Source organism: Gossypium raimondii, chromosome 11 (genome assembly GCF_025698545.1).
Source record: "Gossypium raimondii isolate GPD5lz chromosome 11, ASM2569854v1, whole genome shotgun sequence".
NCBI classification, from domain to species: domain Eukaryota; kingdom Viridiplantae; phylum Streptophyta; class Magnoliopsida; order Malvales; family Malvaceae; genus Gossypium; species Gossypium raimondii.
In genome coordinates this window covers 58,799,189-58,819,328 of record NC_068575.1, presented here as the reverse complement: position 1 = coordinate 58,819,328, position 20,140 = coordinate 58,799,189, and the positions used below count along the sequence as shown (strand labels likewise).

General features: G+C 32.6%; 2 protein-coding genes across 2 annotated transcripts; one reads left to right on the top strand and one right to left on the bottom strand.

The window, feature by feature from the left end:
* The first annotated feature begins 4,673 nt into the window (after positions 1-4,673).
* On the top strand, positions 4,674-10,842 carry LOC105802298 (probable ATP synthase 24 kDa subunit, mitochondrial). The gene is made up of 7 exons (XM_012633861.2): positions 4,674-4,844; positions 5,379-5,472; positions 6,461-6,605; positions 7,680-7,790; positions 8,558-8,704; positions 9,101-9,223; positions 10,488-10,842. The coding sequence occupies exons 1-7, from the start codon at positions 4,806-4,808 to the stop codon at positions 10,549-10,551; spliced, it is 723 nt and encodes a 240-aa protein (XP_012489315.1). The 5' UTR covers positions 4,674-4,805; the 3' UTR covers positions 10,552-10,842.
* Positions 10,843-14,621: 3,779 nt separating this feature from the next.
* On the bottom strand, positions 14,622-18,718 carry LOC105802297 (protein BRASSINOSTEROID INSENSITIVE 1). Its single transcript, XM_012633860.2, has one exon. The coding sequence runs from the start codon at positions 18,467-18,469 to the stop codon at positions 14,885-14,887; it is 3,585 nt and encodes a 1,194-aa protein (XP_012489314.2). The 5' UTR covers positions 18,470-18,718; the 3' UTR covers positions 14,622-14,884.
* Between the last annotated feature and the right edge of the window lie 1,422 nt (positions 18,719-20,140).

Sequence of the window (20,140 nt, the reverse complement as noted above, 5' to 3'; positions counted from 1 at the left end):
AGAATAGGGTGTAAGTATTGTTGAATAGATCTCAATGGTGATGAAGATGTTGAAACGATAGTATTTGAACATCAAGAAAGTGACAATTTTGCAGTGGAGCTCAAAGATATTCCCAATACTATGTTAGTTTTTAGTGTCCTTAGTGCAGTGATTTCGTCATTTTAGTTGTAATTTCGAACTAATTGATTAAATAAAATTTCATAATTAATTTGTTATATCTTCGTATGTTTGTCCTTGACAATTTTTGCATGAATTAGAAAACATTAGTTCATTGATTACCTAAAGTTTAACTAATATTAAGTTGCATCATATGAAAATGATTATGATGTGTGAACACAACTTATATTAGTAGGTGTCTGTGGTCCAAAATGTAACACTCCTTACTTGACTTTATCGTCGGTTTCGAGCAACAGAGTGCTACATTTGTTGCCGGAGCAACTACTGACAATTTCACAGCAAAAACATCATTTCGCTTCAGCAATCATGCAATCGATCAATAATACAATATAGAACAACATGGACTTTCTTTTTCAGGTCTTATACGAGCATACGAATGCTTTAGAGTCAACCCGAGATCAAATAAATACCTTTTTGCAACACTTTTAAAATTTCATATAAATATTTTATAAATAAATAATTCAAATATTCAATCAAACTATAAACACCTATGTATTATGATACACAATTAAATATGAGTCTTAATCGAGTTTACGAATGCTCTTTTATTGACCCAAGCGTGAAATAAGACTAAATTATAAAGTTTTGAAAATTCAAGGCTGACGTTACAATGTCACCTCCTTCACGTCATGGTGTCGCCAAATAGTTTGTCACATCACGACGTCAAGCCACCCGACATCACAATGTCACCTACTATCCGGCTGACATTGCAACGAGAAAATGTAGTCATCGGGACAAGGACTTTATTTTTGGCAAAAATCAAGCCATTTTGTACCTATTTCAAGACAACTATACCATTAACCCATTTGGTGCATAAATGCACCTTAATTTCCTGCACCATACCAATCAAATTACATACCAATACATTAATCTATCCATTTTCAAACCAATATTGCCTCAAATTGGCACCATTTCATACAAATTCATCCCAATCAAACATTAAATTTACATTTCATGCTTGTAAACTATCCAAACCAAGTTTAACCGTACCAAATCAAGTTTATTTGTGCCAATTAAATGTCATACACAATGTCATGCAAGTTTCCAATTCATACATCTATGCATATGAACATTAAGTTCCATAATACATACTAGGTTAACCAACAATCGATTCAACTTTGCTATTACATAACACCTATGTACATGCCACAAATCGAGCTTTAACGATAAAAAGAGTATCGAATCAATAATAGGATAGTGTGAGCTCCTCGACAACCCACTAGACATGTTCCACAAGTTGGCGATCTACAGGGAAAGGGAAACAATGGGGTAAACATATTAAATGCTTAGTAAGTCTATAGGCATTAAACTAAATAACTTACCTCATTTTATAATTAAACACTACATGCTACTTAGCTTGGTAAAGTTTGTCTAACATGACAAATTAAATATAAAAAAAAGTTAGTTAACATTTAACCTCATCATATAACAATTCAAATACAGGCCAAATAACTTAGAATCATATTTCAATACAATTCTCAAAACCAATTCAACATTTAACCATATGAACATCATTCTCATAATATCATATCATTCCATCTATTTATCAACTATACATTCAATTTCAATTTCAATTTAATGTCAATCACTGTTTCATTTCATTATACAAATTTTGAATTGAATTCATTGATTCATCACATTTCCATATCGGCCCTTCAGGCTTGTATAACTGGTTCGTATGATTTTTCATATGCCATCGATATTCGTATATCACAATATGTATACAATTCATAATATCATAATATCAACCCAATTCAAATATCATTTATCCAATTTTCATTTTGTACCCCTATTAACCTGACTTGGATTCAAACGTATACATGGATCTAACTAACCACACCAGTTTGGCACTAGTGCCTCATCGGACTATGCTAAAATAGTTTGCGCCCAACACTCATCATTGTGTTTGGCACCCAGTGCCTCATCGGTATAACCGAAGTATAAATGTGTCCAGCACTCATCGACTCGTAGTCAAAGTAACTTGTACTCGACCTATCCTATGGCATGTTAGTTATATTCGACTCTACCTGAACAGTTAATAAGGTGACCTTTTATTCGATCGTCATATTGTTCAATTCGCATTTAAAAAATAATAATTCATACATCAAATCATCAGTTTGTCACATAGCATATCCCAATTCAAACCAATTCAAGGTCAATTCCTTAATTTAATTGAATTACACAATTTCAATTCTATTCAATTTAATCCTCTATCTCGATAATCAGTCAAATTCATACCATTATGATTTGATAAGTCATCATCAACTATTAATTCATTAATATTTCACATTTCAATTCATCATATTCAAATTATCACTAATTTATCATTTTCTTTATGATTTAGTCTATATCTCACCTTTTGTACCAAACTACAAACAATTCAAATTACTATTAAACATACACGAATTCATAATTTAAATATATATAATAATTTATATACAAGCATACCATATGAAATTACATGGTCAAAACATCAAACAACTCTCCGAGGACAAATCAACAAATTTTGTCATTTCATCAATTATCTTCGATTTGGTCAAATTTCCAATCTATTCAATAATTCAATTCAATTTATCAATTCTAAATATCTTATATCATCATATTATAAGCATATGTCAGTTCATTTTATTATTCAAACGTATTGTAAAGTTTTGCATTTTATTCAATCTAGTCTCTAAAACCTAAATTACAATATCTTTCAAAATTGAGCTTTGATTTCGTAATCAATCTCAATTTCATCCTTTACAACCCTCTATTGTCAATAATTACAGAATTATTACACAAATTTTGAAATTTATGCACTCTAGTCCATATGTTCAAATACTAGCAATTAAACTCGCAAGTTAGTCATTTTCATATCTAAGCTTAAAATATAACAAATTAACACCAATTTCATCAAGAAATCATCAATGGTTACTTTTAGAAATTTTAACAGTTTTGTAAATTGATACATGAGTTAGCTAAATCAACCTCCCACTATCTCAAAAATATAAAAATTACAAGAAAAAGAATTTAATTACAATAACTTACCAAGAACCAAAAGCTTGAAACTAAAAAAAATGGTTGCTAGGTTCCTCTTGTACCATAACTAACTATCCAATTAACAAATTCGTCAGATTAAAATTCAATATAGTATTATAATTGTCTCGTAAATATTAATTAATAACATTTACGGACTCAATCATCAAAAAATAGGATTCTGAAACAACCATTTTCGACATCACTGACTTTCAGGTCGTTACACAAATAATCAAAACGAGCAGTTGATTGATGAGACTATTCTTGTGTTTATTAAGTCCAAATGGGAAGATACATTGTCTTAAGTATTAGAGTAGTTGACTCCGAAAAAATAGGAACATAAGCAAGATTGTTTAGATTGACAATACATCAGATAAGACCTAAGTATAATTTATACCAGATCCGTTTATAGATTTATTCACTTGTGACGTTCATGGTGTGATTTACTTTAATCCAAAATAAGTGGCTGACCATGTGTACTTAATTTATATGCTTTGATATATTGAAAGGTTGGGTTCCATTGGTGTTGGAGCCGAAAGTTGGTATGTTAGGTATATTACTTATATATAGCATGATTTCACTTTCATTTACAGTAAGCGAAATTATAACTCGGTTAAAGAATAAATGATACCCTTTCATTGGTATTACGTGAATTACAGAAAAAGAACGTGGACATGAGTTATTCGTTTGGGATGAATGATTATTATTACTATTTTTTAACAGTAATGTTTTTCATTGTGGAAAATGCAATGGTGACCATAAGCTTAAATAAGATCGAAATAGGTGAACATATCTTAACCTAAATGGATCAATGATATGTTATAAGGTCAATGATATGTTGTAAGGGTAACACCAAAATGATAAATTTAATAGACAAAACATAAATCTATATCACTTTTGTAATGATATATAACGGGAAGATCAATTATGATACTTTTAGTGTATTGACTTCATGCCTAAATAATTGGTGATTAATAGACGAAAAATCGAAACTTAAATACAAATGATTTAAAACCTAATTATATATCTGATCGATCCCTCCATTAGCTCAACACAACTTTACATAAATTGTAAATAAGAACAATTACAACAAAGGAATGAAAATGATGAATCGTAAATACGTTGCCTGGTTATTAGTAAAAATCACTAAATGCTTGGATATTCTTGAACAAATTTTATTCACTGCTGTTACATTTTCATTGTTTTCTCTCTTCTATGGTTCTAAATCGTCGATTAATTTGTATGACCATTGAGGAATTTTTTTACTTATTTCTTTTATTCTAATAAATTTTTTTTCTAATTCTTTGATTGTTGATACTATTATAATTATATTGAATAAAAATTTAAAAATTTTGACTCCTTATCGCATAACTATTCGTAGGAAATGTAATTTAAAAAATACAAACCATGTAAAAATGAAAAAAAAAAGCTATTTAATAAAATCCGCCAAAATTATTATCTGATACCAAGCAAGTGGTGAAAGTAAATCCAACGGTGAAAATCGAACACAAAGCACCTCGCGACTCCATCAGCATATCAGACAGCAAGCAGATTCCCAAAACAAATACTAGAAACCCTACTCCCAAATAGAAGTTTGATTGAACTCTCTCATGGCGTTTTCTACCCGTCTCCTCTACAAATCTCGCCAGGTCTTTCGTCTTCACTCCAGATCTGCATTTATGATTTCTTTAAAATTTCCGCTTCAAATTCGAACCTTTATTTTACTTTTTTTTTTTCATTTCAATCTTTATGATTCAAAAGGTTCGTTTCTCGTTTTTCAGATTATTCGGGTTTCGTTTATTTCACTTGTGGATCTGTTATGCGAACTGGAAATTTGATGTTTAGATTATACTTACAGATTTAGCTAAAAATTGGAAGTCATTTGTGTTAAATTGCCGTTTTATATTATGGGATTTCATCTAATATTTTATGAGAAAATGTTGGAATAAAAGTTCCTATATTTTTTTTCCAAAAAAAAAAAAGATAAATATTAAGCACGATTTCAGCCACAAGCCCACAACAGCTAAAAGAAAAATTATTGCAGAATCTAGCATACATTATTTTGATTTTTTGATTTTATGTTATTAATTTTACTAATCCGCAGTATGATATGTTTTTTTGTCTTTGATGTTTGGCTGGGATATTGCATCTTTTAGAAATTAATCTTTGGGTAATTTGTACAGCTTTATGTTAGTCAAGCTGTTCTGCGGCAGGAGGTTGCCATTCCTGTCCGGTTTTACTCTAAAGAGGCTTCTCCCCCTGGTTTAAAAGGAGATGGTAAGTGTATATCAAGATGCTTGCTTTGCTTTTGACCTTAATTTGGATCCCCACTACATGCTTCTCCCGGCTTGTTTTAAATATATGCTTGTGTAATGCAGGAGCTGCTACTATGATATTTTATTGATTCAGTCTTATTTATTGATTGTTGGAGATATCGATGGATGGTTAGGATTATAAGTTATTGTTAAAGTTTTAATCTAGGAATAGGAATATAGGATTAAAGCTTTATTTGTAACTTAGCATAAATAAGTTGTGAAATAGATTTACAACTACTTTATGATTATTTTTGAGGATAAATCTCAAATCTATACCTGAATATTGTGCAATGTGATAGGTGAACTTTGATTTTGTTCAATTGAATACATAGAAATGTAAATTTAAATTAAATTTTAATTTCACAGAGCACTCACAATTTCCAACATGAAACTGTTTTATGTTTATTTATTGCATACACTTATAATTAAATTTACCCAACATGAATTAATTGAAATTATTATTTTTAATGTATAATAATATCAAAACCAAAGTTCCATGCATAAGATTGAATCAAAATTAAAGTTTGACATGCATAATTGCACCAAATCAAAGTTAACTTGTTATATTACACATTGGATTAAAGCTCTTGTGTAATTAGGAGTTTTATCCCCTTTTTTTAATGAATAGAATTAGAAACTAGAGGTTTATCTAACCCCATGATTTCCAAGAATTCTAATTTTTATGTTACTCGTCTTGAGACTTAATTTTATTGATTTTCTGCTGTTTTCTCCCGGAACCTAACCATTATGTTTCTGTGGACTACCTGTTTTATGCTTGGGCCTTGGTGCATTGTCGATGTGGTTTCATTTTCTATAACCTAGAGGTTTGATGCATATGCGAATGTAGCAGGATGAAGTGTCTTTTTCATGTTGAGCTCATGTTATCTGTTACTAATTCTTGTTCTTGTGTGTGGTTTACTGATGAATTTGTTTTTGCTTCGATAAAAAAGAGATATTGAAAAATATCTTTGTGGAGGTTAAGAACAAATTCGAGACAGCATTGGGAATATTTAGGAAGGAGAAAATCACCATTGACCCAGATGACCCTGCTGCTGTCTCTCAGTATGCAAATGTTATGAAGACTGCTAGAGAAAAGTAAGTTTTTTCTCTCTTTCGTGGTTGACTTGTTCTACCACTCTTTTCCTTTGAGCATTTGCACAACTGTTGTTGTTTAGTTTAGATTAGATTGTATTTGCTAATCGCTAGAACATTGGGAAGCAACAAGGTAGAAACTAGAAAGTAGAAACGGGGATTGAGAGTGCTTCTTTGCTCCCATCCCTGAACTTTTACGATACAATAGCACTTCACCACATTGTGCAAAAAAAAGGCATTTCATCACTGCCGTACAAGGAGTGCTTAATATTTGCCAATGCCCCCTCTCCCAATCAGCCAACCCAGGTCCAAGCCAAAGGCCAAAACTGTAGTTCTCTCATAAAAGTGCTCGTAATGAGGAAAATATGAGATTAAATTACTCAAGTCAACAGTTAAGAGCTTAAACTGAATGCTCTTGTCATGTTTGATTGTAAAAAATAGTTTTAGAAATAAAATCAAAATTTAACATTTCTCAAACTCTGTAATTACGCAGCTCTTACATGTCTGCTTGAGATCTGGTGGATAATGTTTTATGGGAAGGAGGACTTTATAAATTGTAACTGCTCGCCTTTTCTATTATTTACAGTTGTTGAATCATGCCTTCCCCATTGTTTCTTCTCTTTTAATTGAAGCTAACCAGAAGATAATAGAATGAGACCATATTTAGTTAATTGCTATGAAAACTGATTTGAGAAGCCTTATTGAGCCAATCTTATTGGACTCAGATTTTGGTGTTCTTAAACCAGTACATGCAAGGGGTTTAGCTTCTTTTTCATTAAAGTAGCTGATTCTCAGCTTGGTTAATTTGTAGTTAAAATTTGTTTAGTTGTTCATAAGGACCAATTTCTTGAAGTTGTTATAACAAATTTGCTCAATATCACTTCATTTTAAACAGTAACTATAAGAGATCTTATTTAAATCTGAGGTCGTAAACTGTCTTTTATTACTCTTGTTGTATTATTCCATTTCCCACCTTATGCTATCCTGTCACCCTAGACAAGATGAAATAGTGCTTTAAATATGGCATGCATTTCACTGCTTTATAATTTGTTTGTCTAATATCTGTCTATCCTGCAGGGGTGGCTTGTTTTCAGAATCTCAACGGATCAAATACACCATCGAAACACGAACTCAGGGCATTCCAGATGTCCGAACATATTTATTGACACTGAAGGAAATAAGATCCAAGTATGTTAATCCCTATTTCTCAGTTAGTTGCATATCGTTTATAAATCCTTAATATTGTAGAATACCATATTTGGTAGTTTAGGGCTCATTTGTTTCACAGAAAATAAACTCAGAGTCAATGGAAACATTGACCAATTTTTCCAAAGCAAAATGTCATGGGAATTCAAAATTTCAAATGCCAAAACTATCTCAGCAAGGGAATTCAAATGCCCGTCCTTTTTGCCAAAAAATAAATAAAATTAGTAAATTATCACTTTCTAACTGTTTTGCATTCTTTTATATTTCTGATATTTTTGCGTGTATATTTAAATGTTGCAAAATTATTATTTATCATTATTATTATTTTGGACAATAGTAATGACATTATTTTAATAGTTCTTATAGTGATGCTGATTTTCCAGAAAAAAAGAAACCATATAATGGAATATGTTTTATACCACATCATTTGAACAGCACGCAATAGCAGCTTTTCCAGAAATTGTTTATAGGAAGCAATTTATGTGAAACAAAACGAAGCCTTAAATTTGTCTCCTTCTGCCACGGTAGCATGTCTTTGCTGTCCCTGTTTGTTTCAGATTTTCCTCTTTCCGGGAAGTATATAGCTTTCACTGAATGAAAATATTGGAGTCCTGTTTTGCATGGAAAATTCCTATTAGAGTTGAGTTGAACTTGTGTTTTGATTGTAAGATCTGCTTCTGACTATTTCCATATTATCTTTTTGTGATTAATCTTTTTATTTATTCATATCTTTTTTCAACCTTCTGAAGGAGAGGACTCACTGATGAACTTGGTGCTGAGGCTATGATGATGGGTGCGTTGGATATAGTTGAAAAAGAAATCAAGAAGCCTCTTATGAGGGATGACAAGAAATCAATGGCTCTTCTTACTGCTGAGTTTGATAAGATCAATAAGAAGTAAGCATTCTTTTCGATAGCCAGATATGTTCCTTTGACCATTGACTAGGCATTTCTGAAAATAGAAAAGCACGCAAATTATATTATTGGACTCGGAATGAGCTAGATTCTTTATGCAATTCCAGCAAATGGCCTCATTGCAGAAAATAATGAATTTTTTTAGCCATTTTTGCAAAGCATGTTTCACATTCCGCCCGCTTTTACATAATGGCTGCTGTAATATGTGATTTTGAGTTGTTGAGCTCCAAATTTGCTTCTATCCCTAAATTAAAGCAGAGAGCTGCGTTTTACTATTTGCTTATGAGTTTTGGAGGAGTTTTAAATTTAGGCTTTGCTTCTGTTCCTAAATTGAAGTGGAGAGTTATGTTTGTGTCTTCTTTTGCTACTGTTTTCTAGGCTTGGGATCCGGAAGGAAGACCTGCCCAAGTATGAAGAACAACTGGAGCTAAAAATTGCCAAGGCGCAATTGGAGGAGCTGAAGAAGGATGCTCTTGAAGCAATGGAAACACAAAAGAAGCGGTATGTTAAAAGTTCTTGTGTACCTAAGAATCAGCCAGAAAAACGATCCAAGCATACTAAAACACACACACACACACACACACAATACATAGAGAAAAAGCAAAATACCAAGTTGAAACCAAATTGAGAGAGGTGGGAAAAGGTTTGGGTTTAGGTTTTAAGTTAGTTCATATATTTAGGGTAAGATAGTATTTTAATATCAATATCTTAAAATATGTGATGTAAAAAAGGAAAGTTTGATTATCGAACATAGTATTAAGATACTCGAATTTGGCTCACTCAATAGCTTGAGCTGCTCAAGCTTGGCTTTTTAACAACTGAATCTAAGTTGAATTTTTTTGAGTCAAACTCAAATAGCTTGCGACATCAAGTGTTTTCTAGTTCTTGGGCGTGGCTGCTGGGACATTTCAGTTGGATGAAATCGGTTTAGTTGCTTGGAGCATAGATCATAAAAATGGCCTTCTTTAGTCATACTATTGGGTAAACTTTTAAACTGTTAATTTGGGAGAAACATTATACTATTATAGTTTGTATAACCAAGAGAGATGATATTTATCAAATCATACATCTACACTGTTTATACAACCAAATCATTATCTGCCTGGAATTTGCAGTAAAATGTTGGATGAACGTTTTATTGGTATGCATGTTACTTGGGCTCAGAGTGTCGGATATTACTATATGTTTGACACCTGCATATTCATTTTTCTTTTGCCTTTTAAGCTTTCTGTACACATTTAGAAGATCATAACGTCAAATTTATGTCGAAATGTATTGACATAATTGTCAAACATGAGGGTTTTAGGAAAACTGTAAGTGTCTGGGTAATATAGTTTGTATTCAGGACATTTATATATGAAATGTTCTTAAATGGGTTAAATCACATTTTGAGATTTGATCTTGGCAATTTTTCCCACATTGAGGCCTGAACTCTTTTTTTTTTTTGTCTAAGCTAGACTTTGAACTTGACAGCTGTTCTCACATTGAGACTTTTAACTTTTTTTTATCCAAATTAGTCCTTGAAAACCTTAAATTTCAGGCCTTAATGTGGGAATGATTGTTAAGTTCAAGGTCTAACTTGGATAAAAAAAGTTCAAGCCCCAATATGGGAAAAGGTGCCAAGTCCAAGTCTCAATATGGGAACAATTGTCAAGTTTAGGATTAACTTGGATAAAAAAATTTAGACCCCAAATAGAGATTTAACCCATTTTAAATCTTTGTTGTGATAGAAATTGATGCAATTTTTTATTTTATCTTTTGTCAGGGAGGAATTCAAGGATGAGGCAATGCCTGATGTGAAGTCATTGGACATCCGGAACTTCATCTGAAACTCGAAATTCGCCTTTGGTGGTTCCAGTTTGAGGGTGAACAAGTATAACTGTTCAACAATTGCTTAAAACCTTTCTTTTTCATTTTGCTACAATAATATGATAAATAATAATAATGAAAAGTGAAACCGGTGATTGAAAGTGCACAACCGTCAGATCTGAACAACTTAAATTGTTGTTTTTGTTTGTGTTTATTATTCTCAAGTTTTTGGGATGAATTTCGGCTCCTTATTGTTATGATTTGGTTGGTTGTATGAAAGCAAACATCGATCCGTCTTTGAGGTAGATAAACCGCATCCATAATAATTAGCTTTTTATGATGGCAAAATTATGTGGATATTTTTTATTAGCTTGGACAAATTTATCAATAAAAAGATTTATATTTTTCCTTGCCATTAAGTGACATTGTTATGAGTTGCTTTTCTTTTGTGGGTACCGTTACAGAAGTTAAAAGAGTACGATGGAATTATTTTATTTTTGCAAAAAAAAAAGAAAAAGAAAAAGAAAAAGGGGGAGAATATAGATATTAATTAATTATTTTTAAAAAAACAAGTGTGGTTATTAATAAATTAAGATAAAATTATGAAAAGATGCGTCCTATCTCGCTATCTTAACTCCTTACCACGTGATCTGCACGTTCAAATCCAAATTTCAAGGATTTTATCCCAAGTTCTATGAGTATTTATTTCTTTATTATGCCATGTTATTATATTCTAACAACTTACAAGTTACAACAAACTCGTGGGAACAAGGAAGATGAAGGCTTATATCATCTCTGTGCTCTTTCTTTTAATATTTTCCTATAGCTGTTTCCTGTACATTTTGTGAGATTAAAGATGACTTAAAGATTAATTATTATTATTATTATTATTATTATTATTATTATGGTGAAATTAAAATAATCATGAAATATATGTTCTTATGTTTGAATGTAGAAATAGTATTGTGAGTTTATTAAAAAAAAAGAAGGGACTTCGGAATAAATAAATTTTATGTAACAAGTTTAATTATTCGATATTTTTGGAGTTAATAAAAAAGTACAATTATTTTATATCATTTAATTTTTGATATTATTTTAAAAGAAAAATGGTATACCTACAGATGTTAAAATAAAATAACCAATATTTATTAACTTTATTAATTATATAGTTTTTAATGACTTAATTTATATAAATAAATAAAAACCCTCCATAAAAAAATCAATTCACCCTTTCCTTATCCCAAGTTATCACTTCCTTTATTAAAATGTAAAAACTTCACAAATACTATGGAAGTAAACAATTTCAAGTGGCATCATAAAAAAACAAAAAACTAAACTAGATGAAGTAAATTAACTAAAAATCTGATATTGGCGGGTAAATCGAGCGAGTCAAAAAAGGAAAAAGAAAAATGGCGTGGGAAGGGAAACGGGGTTGTTTGGGAAAATAGAGATTGGACAAAAAGATAAAATCAGCGCCGTCGCTTTGGTTAAGAGAGTGGCGTCATCGTCGCTGTCCGAGTGGGCACGGCAAGGGGTCGCCTGGGGGACCACCCCCTGTAAGCGCACGTGGGCACATCAGATCCACCCCCCCTTCCCCACTGACTTTGCTTTTTGCTTGGCTGAGAGAGAAAAGAGTTGGCTGAGCTATTTTTATTTATTTCTGCCCCTCTTGCCCCCTTACACTGCCCCACCCTTGTCTTCTGCCCCTAACTTATCCGCTTACTTTTGATTTAATTAATAATGCTAACTAATTGAGTGGAGGTTTAATCAAGTATTACATTTGTAAAAATATTTATTAATAATTAAACTTAAATTGAGATATTAAACTACGCTTAACAACTCCTTAAACCGAACTTATATATTTTATAAGATTCGACCTTCAAGGCTCCTCCTTTTGATTAAGCTAAAATATGATCGGCTAATTAAATAATTTGTTAATTACCATCCGTTAGGTTTGGTCAGTTCAAATCAAGCTTTAATCAGGGCAATTTTTATAATTCAAAGCCTATATCATTTCAGAAATATATATTTTATGAAAACTATATCATATACAGCTATCATTATCATTTTATGAAAAATTATCACACATCAAAAAATACTCCAACATTATTTGACGTATTCGCGGACTTAGGGGGAGCTGGTGGGTCTCCAATCCCCATTTATAAATTATGAAATTTTAAATTAGTAATGGTGAAATTATATTTCGGTTCTCAAAATAATAATAAAAATTAATTTATTAAAATAATAAAAATTATATTTTTACGATAGTAGAAATATACAATTTAATAACGACTCCTAAAAAAATTTTCTAGCTCTGCTACTGATCTGAAGAGGTACTATTTGGTTATTAATTGAAGTAGGTAGCAAGGAATAACGGAATATAATCTATATTATGTTTTAAATGCCTAAATGAATTGATATCACTCTAATTCAACCGGTAAATGATTAAAACTATAGTTTTATAAAATAAAATAGGTTATCAATAGGATGTTTTTTATAAAGTAATGTTGATACTCCATCTTTGATAACCATACGAAGTAGTAATAAAATACCACATTAAACGTTTTTAAATACAAATATCACGTATTCTAACAAGGTTGCATTCAAGACAGTACCTTAAAATATATTATTATGATTTATTATTAGTAGATTCATCAAATTGCTCCAATTCTTCCTACATTCTATTTTCTATTTTTATTAAAAGAAGAAGAAGCAGGATTAACAGATTTATGAGCACTTTTCACCCTATTTTCAGCAAAAGTGTGACCACCTTTATATATATATACAAAAAAATAATAATAATAATTCAATCAAATTATCAAAACACCAAATTTCATGCACAAGATCTGCCCAACCAATTTACTCTCTTTGATTTGAACTATTAAAGATGCAATGCCTCTTTTCAGTTTTATCTGTTGATTAAAAAATACATCATGTTCAGGTCTTTTTTGAACCTTCCTTTATTTATGGTAACTTGTTCTATCGTTTAATGAATTGATATGTTTAAAAAACAAACAACAAACTAAAATTTGATCCTATGATAATATTTAAGGTTTATATATAAAATATAAAAAGACAAAAAAAAAATCTCATAATGATATGTTTTATTATAAAAAAAAGGTATTTTTGTGCCGATTAAATCTTAACTCGATTGGTATGGATATTGTTACCAATGTAATAGGATGTGAGTTCGATTAAGCTGAAACGCATTATTCTCCTATTTATGAGTTGGAGAGGGGTTATGGATAATTCTAAATATTTTTGTGTAAAAAAAAAGTAGGTTCTACGATCAAAATGCTAATTTAATCAAAGATAAAAATATATAAATTTCATTAGGCTTTTAACTTCTTCTTTTTTATGATTAAAGTGATGTTCATTTTACAATACATAAAAATGATTCCTTCTAGGATTTTGATTAATAGAAAGTGAAAACTTTTAACCTTTTAATTTTACTTTATATTTATTCAATATTAAATTTAGTGTTGAACCCACTAAAATTTATCTCTTAATTATATAATTATTAATTATACTAGTTCTAAAATCTACCTTCACCAATATAATAACTAAAAAAACACCCAAATGCAAGAGCACGTGCAGTGCATGAAAAGGGGGGAAATTGACAAATAATACTCAAATTTATATCTGGAAAACGAGGAAGAACCTTGGAATTTGGTAAAACCTTGAATTCTATTGGAATTTATCCCACATGTTCTATGTGAAAATAATTGTATTGGTAATCAAGTTAAAATAGGCGGCCAATTTCCACTTTAAAAGAATCAAGCAAAATGAGTAAATGGGCTTTTTCCTAATTAAAAAGGTGTGATTAATTCTTTTAATTTTATGTACTTTCAATAGCCAAGTGCAAAATTAATGGAACACAACATAAATATATAAATAGACAATTATTCTTTTATAATTTTAAATTACTAGGTTATTTATCATATACCTCAAACCTTAAATAGGAGGATAATGTATTTCAATGCATGCAAACTCACGCCCCCCTACACTGATAATAATGGCAACAATGCGGATGCCTATCGAGATGAGACTCAATAGAGAGTAAAATTTTAAACGATCCACTTAAGACTAATTAATAAAACAAAGTTTTTCTATAAGAAAAAAAAATGAGGAATAAAACAGCATAACAACTGGGAAGTGTATATTTACACATTTATAACAAGCTAAAACAGCCTGTTTTTTTTTTTCTTTTGCATGCATACATACATCAAATGGTAAAGATACATGGGGGGGGGCAATTTTATGGCCCTTTTTTTTTTTGTGGGAGCTTCATTCTTCATATCTTAAAAGAATCTCATGTGAAAATTTGGTTCAACTGGATTTATCTACTGGCTACTACATACCTTCAGGGACTTCTTTAATGGTCATGTCTACCATTTCGACAGCATTAAAACAGCCATCGTCGGTGCCGATGGTTGATTCTGAGTCGAGTCCGGACCCTGCTTGTATTTCCTTGAACATTGCCATTACTCGAATCATCGTTGGTCGTTTCGATGGTCGATCATCCAAGCAAGCTGAGGCTATTTTTAAGTGTTGTGAAAGCTCCATCTCAAGGCTTGGGTCCTCGTTGATGAGCTCGGGATCAAAGACGGCGGTTTCTCGAAGTTTAGCCTGCTGTTTCACCCACCCAACAAGATTGTTATCCCCGAAATCGGCGGAACCCGTAGGCCTTTTCCCTGTTAGCAACTCGAGCAAAACTACACCGTAACTGTAAACATCGCCTTTGGTGGAACATCGAAAACTATGGTAGTATTCAGGGGGAACGTAGCCAGGGGTACCAGCTAATGTACTGACACTTAAATGCGTATCCATTGCACTCATAAGCCTTGCCATCCCGAAATCTGAGACCCTAGCCTCCAAGTTCTCGTCAAGCAGGACGTTGCTCGATTTCATATCTCTATGAATTATATGAGGAATGCAGTTATGGTGAAGAAACGCAAGTCCTCTTGCAGCTCCAATGGCGATCTTTCTCCTTGCAGCCCATTGCAGTTTGATCCCGGTTCTCTTTTGATTATGTAAAACATCTTCTAAGCTTCCGTACTTCATGTACTCGTAAACCAGAAGACGTTCTTCGCCAACTTTACAGTACCCCAAGAGCGGAACAAGGTTCCGGTGCTTGATTTTCCCGATGGTTTCCATCTCCGCTGTGAATTCTCGGTCACCTTGGCCACTGATATGTATTAGTTTCTTGATCGCAACAACGCTCCCGTCTTTCAGTTGTGCCTTGTATACATCACCGAAACCACCGGAACCGACAAGGCTGTCGTTATGGAAGCCATTAGTGGCTTCAAGAAGATCGGCAAACGTGAGCCTCCGTAGGGGCTTCTCGAATGCAGCGAGGTTTATGCTCAATGCTTCTCGTGCACTGGTTAGCTTCCAACTGGTATTTGCAGTTCCAGAATGAGTAAGACCATCAATGTAAACATCGAGATCAGAATCTTTCTTGCTTCTTTTCTTCGTTTCCACAATGGCTACAATCAAACAGAAGATGCAGAACAGAGAGAACAACAATCCCATTGCGACACTCCCTGCAAGAGAAGCTTGCCTGCGGTTCGACTTTCGATGCTCGGCATTCGAACTAGCTGCCTGATCTTTTTCGCAGGGTTGAAGAGGTACACCACAGAGACCCGAATTGTTTAAGAAATTATTAGCCGGAAATGTTTCCAGCTGACCTTCATCAGGAATCATACCAGATAAAAGGTTATTTGACAGATTAATCTCACTAAGCATCGAAATGCCAGTCATTGATTGTGGAATCGACCCTTCGAGCCGGTTGTACGAAAGATCAAGAATGCCAAGACCCTTTAAGTTGCCAATCTCTTGAGGGATGGCTCCAGATAAATTGTTGTGGCCTAAATTCAAAATAAACAGATTAGACATCGAGCCGACCTCCTTTGGAATAGTCCCAGACAACAAATTGTACGAAAGATCAAGGAAAATCATGGAGCCATTGTTGTTAAAGGTAGGCTGTGTGTGACCGCCGTAAACTCTTGTAAAGTTGCAGGGGTTCCTATCCGAAATTCGATTCAAATCTTCCGATCGAATTCCAGCAAATTCAAGTAAATTTCCAGACCCATGGCACTCTCTGCTTCCATCATTCTTGATATACATATACCTCTTCCCAGCAATGAAATTAACAGCAATCTTACCAGATTGTTTGAAAAGCACATTAGGGATAGTCCCATTCAAGTTATTGGTATTAAGGTCCAACCATATCAAACTTTTACAATCTCCGAGTTCTGGTGGGATTCTTCCATAGAAAGAGTTATTGCTGAGCTTGAGAATCGCAAGACTCGAAAACTTGCCAAACCAAGCCGGAATCTCGCCCGTCAATCGGTTGTTCGACAACGAGACCCAATTCAACTTGGTACAGTTGCTTAAACCAGAAGGTATAGTCCCAGTCAGTTCATTGAAGTCAAGAATCAAAGTCTCGAGTGTCTGGATTTTACTCAACTCTTGAGGGATCCCTCCATGGAGCTGATTCAACCAAAGCTTCAAATCCTTAAGCTTTGATAGAGAACCCAAGCTTGAAGGAATGGTTCCAGTGAGATAATTGACGCTCAAATGGAGTGAAACAAGCTGAGAACAGTTGCTGAGGCTAGCTGGAATCGACCCAGATAAGATATTGTCCTGTAAATACAGAACTTGTAACCTGTTTGTGGGATTTTCGCATAAAGAATCCGGAATTTGCCCTGAAAAGTTGTTTGAACTGAGATCCAAAACCTCCAGGTTTGAAAGAGTTGATAAAGATTCAGGCAATGGACCAGAGAAATGATTGAAAGCTAGACCAAGCTCCTTCAAGGAACTCATATTTTGGAATATCCCAATAGGGAGATTACCAGTGAAGTTGTTGCTTGATACATCGAATGATTCCAAAGAAGTGCAAGAAGCAAAGCCACTGGGAATCAGACCAGATAGATTATTAAAAGAAAGATCCAGCTCAACGAGATAAGAACAAGCTTGAGTGAGATACTGAGGAATCTCTCCTTGGAAGTCGTTTTCAGCTAAATAAAGACGCTGCAAATTGGAAGCTGGCAAAGTAGGAAACTGACCCGAAAACTGGTTGCTCGATAGGTTCAAGAAATTAATGTTGACACATGAAGAAATCGCACGGCCTATATCGCCTGAAAACTTGTTGCCGGAGATATCAAGATGTTCCAAAGCCGAACAGTCTCCGAATGAAGGAATCCCCGTCGAGAAATTGTTGGATGAAAGATCCAAAAACTCCAATTCCTTGCAATTCGAGACATCGATTTCGCCGGTAATCTTGTTTCCTTTCAAAGCCAAGACCTTTAACTCGCTGCAACCACCGTAGAGAATCCAAGGAACCACGTTCGCACCGGAAATCTTGTTGAAAGACATATCGAGGACTTGCAAACTTAGCTGCAAACCCCTGGATTCATCACCTGCAAACTCGAGACTATTGCTTGATAAATTCAGAACCTTCAAGTTCGAGCAAGAAGCCAAGCTGGAAACAGTCGAAAGGGAACTAGACAAGGTGTTTTGAGATAGATCCAAGGTGTTCAACGAGGAGCTACACTTGGATCCAGAAGGGAAAGAAATGTTGCCGGAGATGTTGGCTTTGAACAAAGAAATGGATTCCAAATTCTCAAGGGCTAAAAGGAAAGCAGCAACGTAGTGAAAATCAGTGCTTAAAGGGATATAACTGAGTTGAATCGATGAAACTTTGGAGTCTTGGCATTTGATACCATCGAAACTACAAGGGTCTCCGTTAGGAACCCAGTTTTGAAGAAGAGATGGGTCAGCCAAACTAGCTTTAAAGTTGAGCAATAACTGAGAATCTTTACTGTTATAATAAGAAGAAGAAACACCAACAGCTTCGACATAGACGAGAAAGGTGGCGATGAAGCTAAGAGTAAGGGGGCAAAAGTAAGTCCCTAAGGCAAAGAAAGGTCTCATTTTTTGTGGATAAATTTGATTTTTTTTGTTCTCATATAAGGAAGAGATTAAGAGGGGACAAAGGAAGAAGGTGTTTAGGGTGTGAGCACCTCCATTAGAGAGAAGAAAAAAAAAAGATGGAGCTTTGAGCTCTGGTTTTTAGAGAGAGAAACAAAATTATGGATTTCTTTTTCTTTCTTTCTTTTCTTTTTTTTTTCCCCTTTTTTTTTGTTTTTTTTGTTTTTCAGTTTTTGGCATTGGGTCATTGAAAGAAAGAAATAGACAGCGAGAGTCAAAGCATGGTTAAGAAGGGTATTTGCTGTTGCTCACATGCCATGTGATACTCCACTCTCTTTCTTCAACAAGCTCATTTCTTTAATAAATTAAGTAATTATTTAATCAATAAAAAATCTTCACTTAATCTAATAAAAAAAGTTTTTTATTATAAATTAAAATAATGATTAAAAAATAATATGTTTGTCTCTCTAGATAGGTGACCAAGTGCATGAGATTAGGGGGATGGGATCCATCTTTATCTTTAATCTATACTTAAAATGGTGAGGGTCGGATTTTTTTTTGTAATATTAGAATTTGATTTTTTTCTTATTGATTTAAGTGTTGATTGAGTGAGAAAAATTAAATATTAAAAATTAAGTACATAATTTAAGTTATAAGATATGTTTGATATATTATTTAAAATTAAGTATGGAATTTAATTAAATTATCTTATAAATAATAAATTTTAAATTTTAAATTTCCTTATCTAATTATTTTCAACTTTTTCAGGGAAAATCCTATTATTTATCTTTTAGTTTGGATTATTATATATGCTCAAAATAATTTCAGTGATTTTATTTTTAATGGGTTTTAAACAATGCCTTAATTTTATATTATATTTATAAATATAAGAACAATATTTAGTGCACTACAAGTAGAATTTTTAGATTTTATAAACAAGATCGGGATTGACAAGTGTTGTATATGAATATAATAAAATATTACAAATATGCACACGATAATTTTTAAAATTGATTATAAGATAAAAGTATATTGCAAGTATCTCAAATATTAATCCGTAAATATAATAATAAAGCTTTCAATAAAATGAATAATTGATTTAGATATCCGTATTAAAATAATTATTTTTAAAAATAAATAAATAAATATTTAAGATTTAATATCCACCTTATAATTATCCTTAAATTTGTTTTATAATTAAAAATTAAAAATTAAAATATAGTCGTGTAATTTTAAATACAGAGGTAGTATAAATAGAGAAACATAATTGATACCATATAAAAAATGGGAATATAGAAATGGAAAAAATAGAGTGTTTGTCTCTCTAGCTTTTGACGCATACGTGTGATGAAAGATTGATCCATCACTCTCAAATCTCAATTAATTAGAGATTCCCAATGTCTTATAATTTAATGGGGCGGTCACGAGGGTTAATCCTACTCTTCTTTTTCCTTTTATTTACTGTTTTTATAAGTAATAGCTCTCCTTTTCCCACTTCGAATTTTGTGATTTCCCCCTTTCTCTTTTCCTTCAACATAAACCACGCTCGTTTGCCATGCACTTTCCTCCTCCACCCCCACTTCTTTTTAAACGTAACGCAGACACAAGACGACAATATTTTAAATTTTATATCTTTTTAATAATTAAATCCAATCTACTTTATATAAATTTAAT

What these genes read in the sequence shown, in the direction of transcription:
- LOC105802298 (XM_012633861.2), top strand. Translation starts at nt 4,806, where the DNA reads ATGGCGTTTTCTACCCGTCTCCTCTACAAATCTCGCCAG. An exon ending in TCCTCTACAAATCTCGCCAG is followed by an intron (nt 4,845 to 5,378) that starts GTCTTTCGTCTT and finishes TAATTTGTACAG; the next exon opens with CTTTATGTTAGTCAAGCTGT. An exon ending in CTGAAGGAAATAAGATCCAA is followed by an intron (nt 7,791 to 8,557) that starts GTATGTTAATCC and finishes AACCTTCTGAAG; the next exon opens with GAGAGGACTCACTGATGAAC.
- LOC105802297 (XM_012633860.2), bottom strand. Translation starts at nt 18,469, where the DNA reads ATGAGACCTTTCTTTGCCTTAGGGACTTACTTTTGCCCCCTTACTCTT.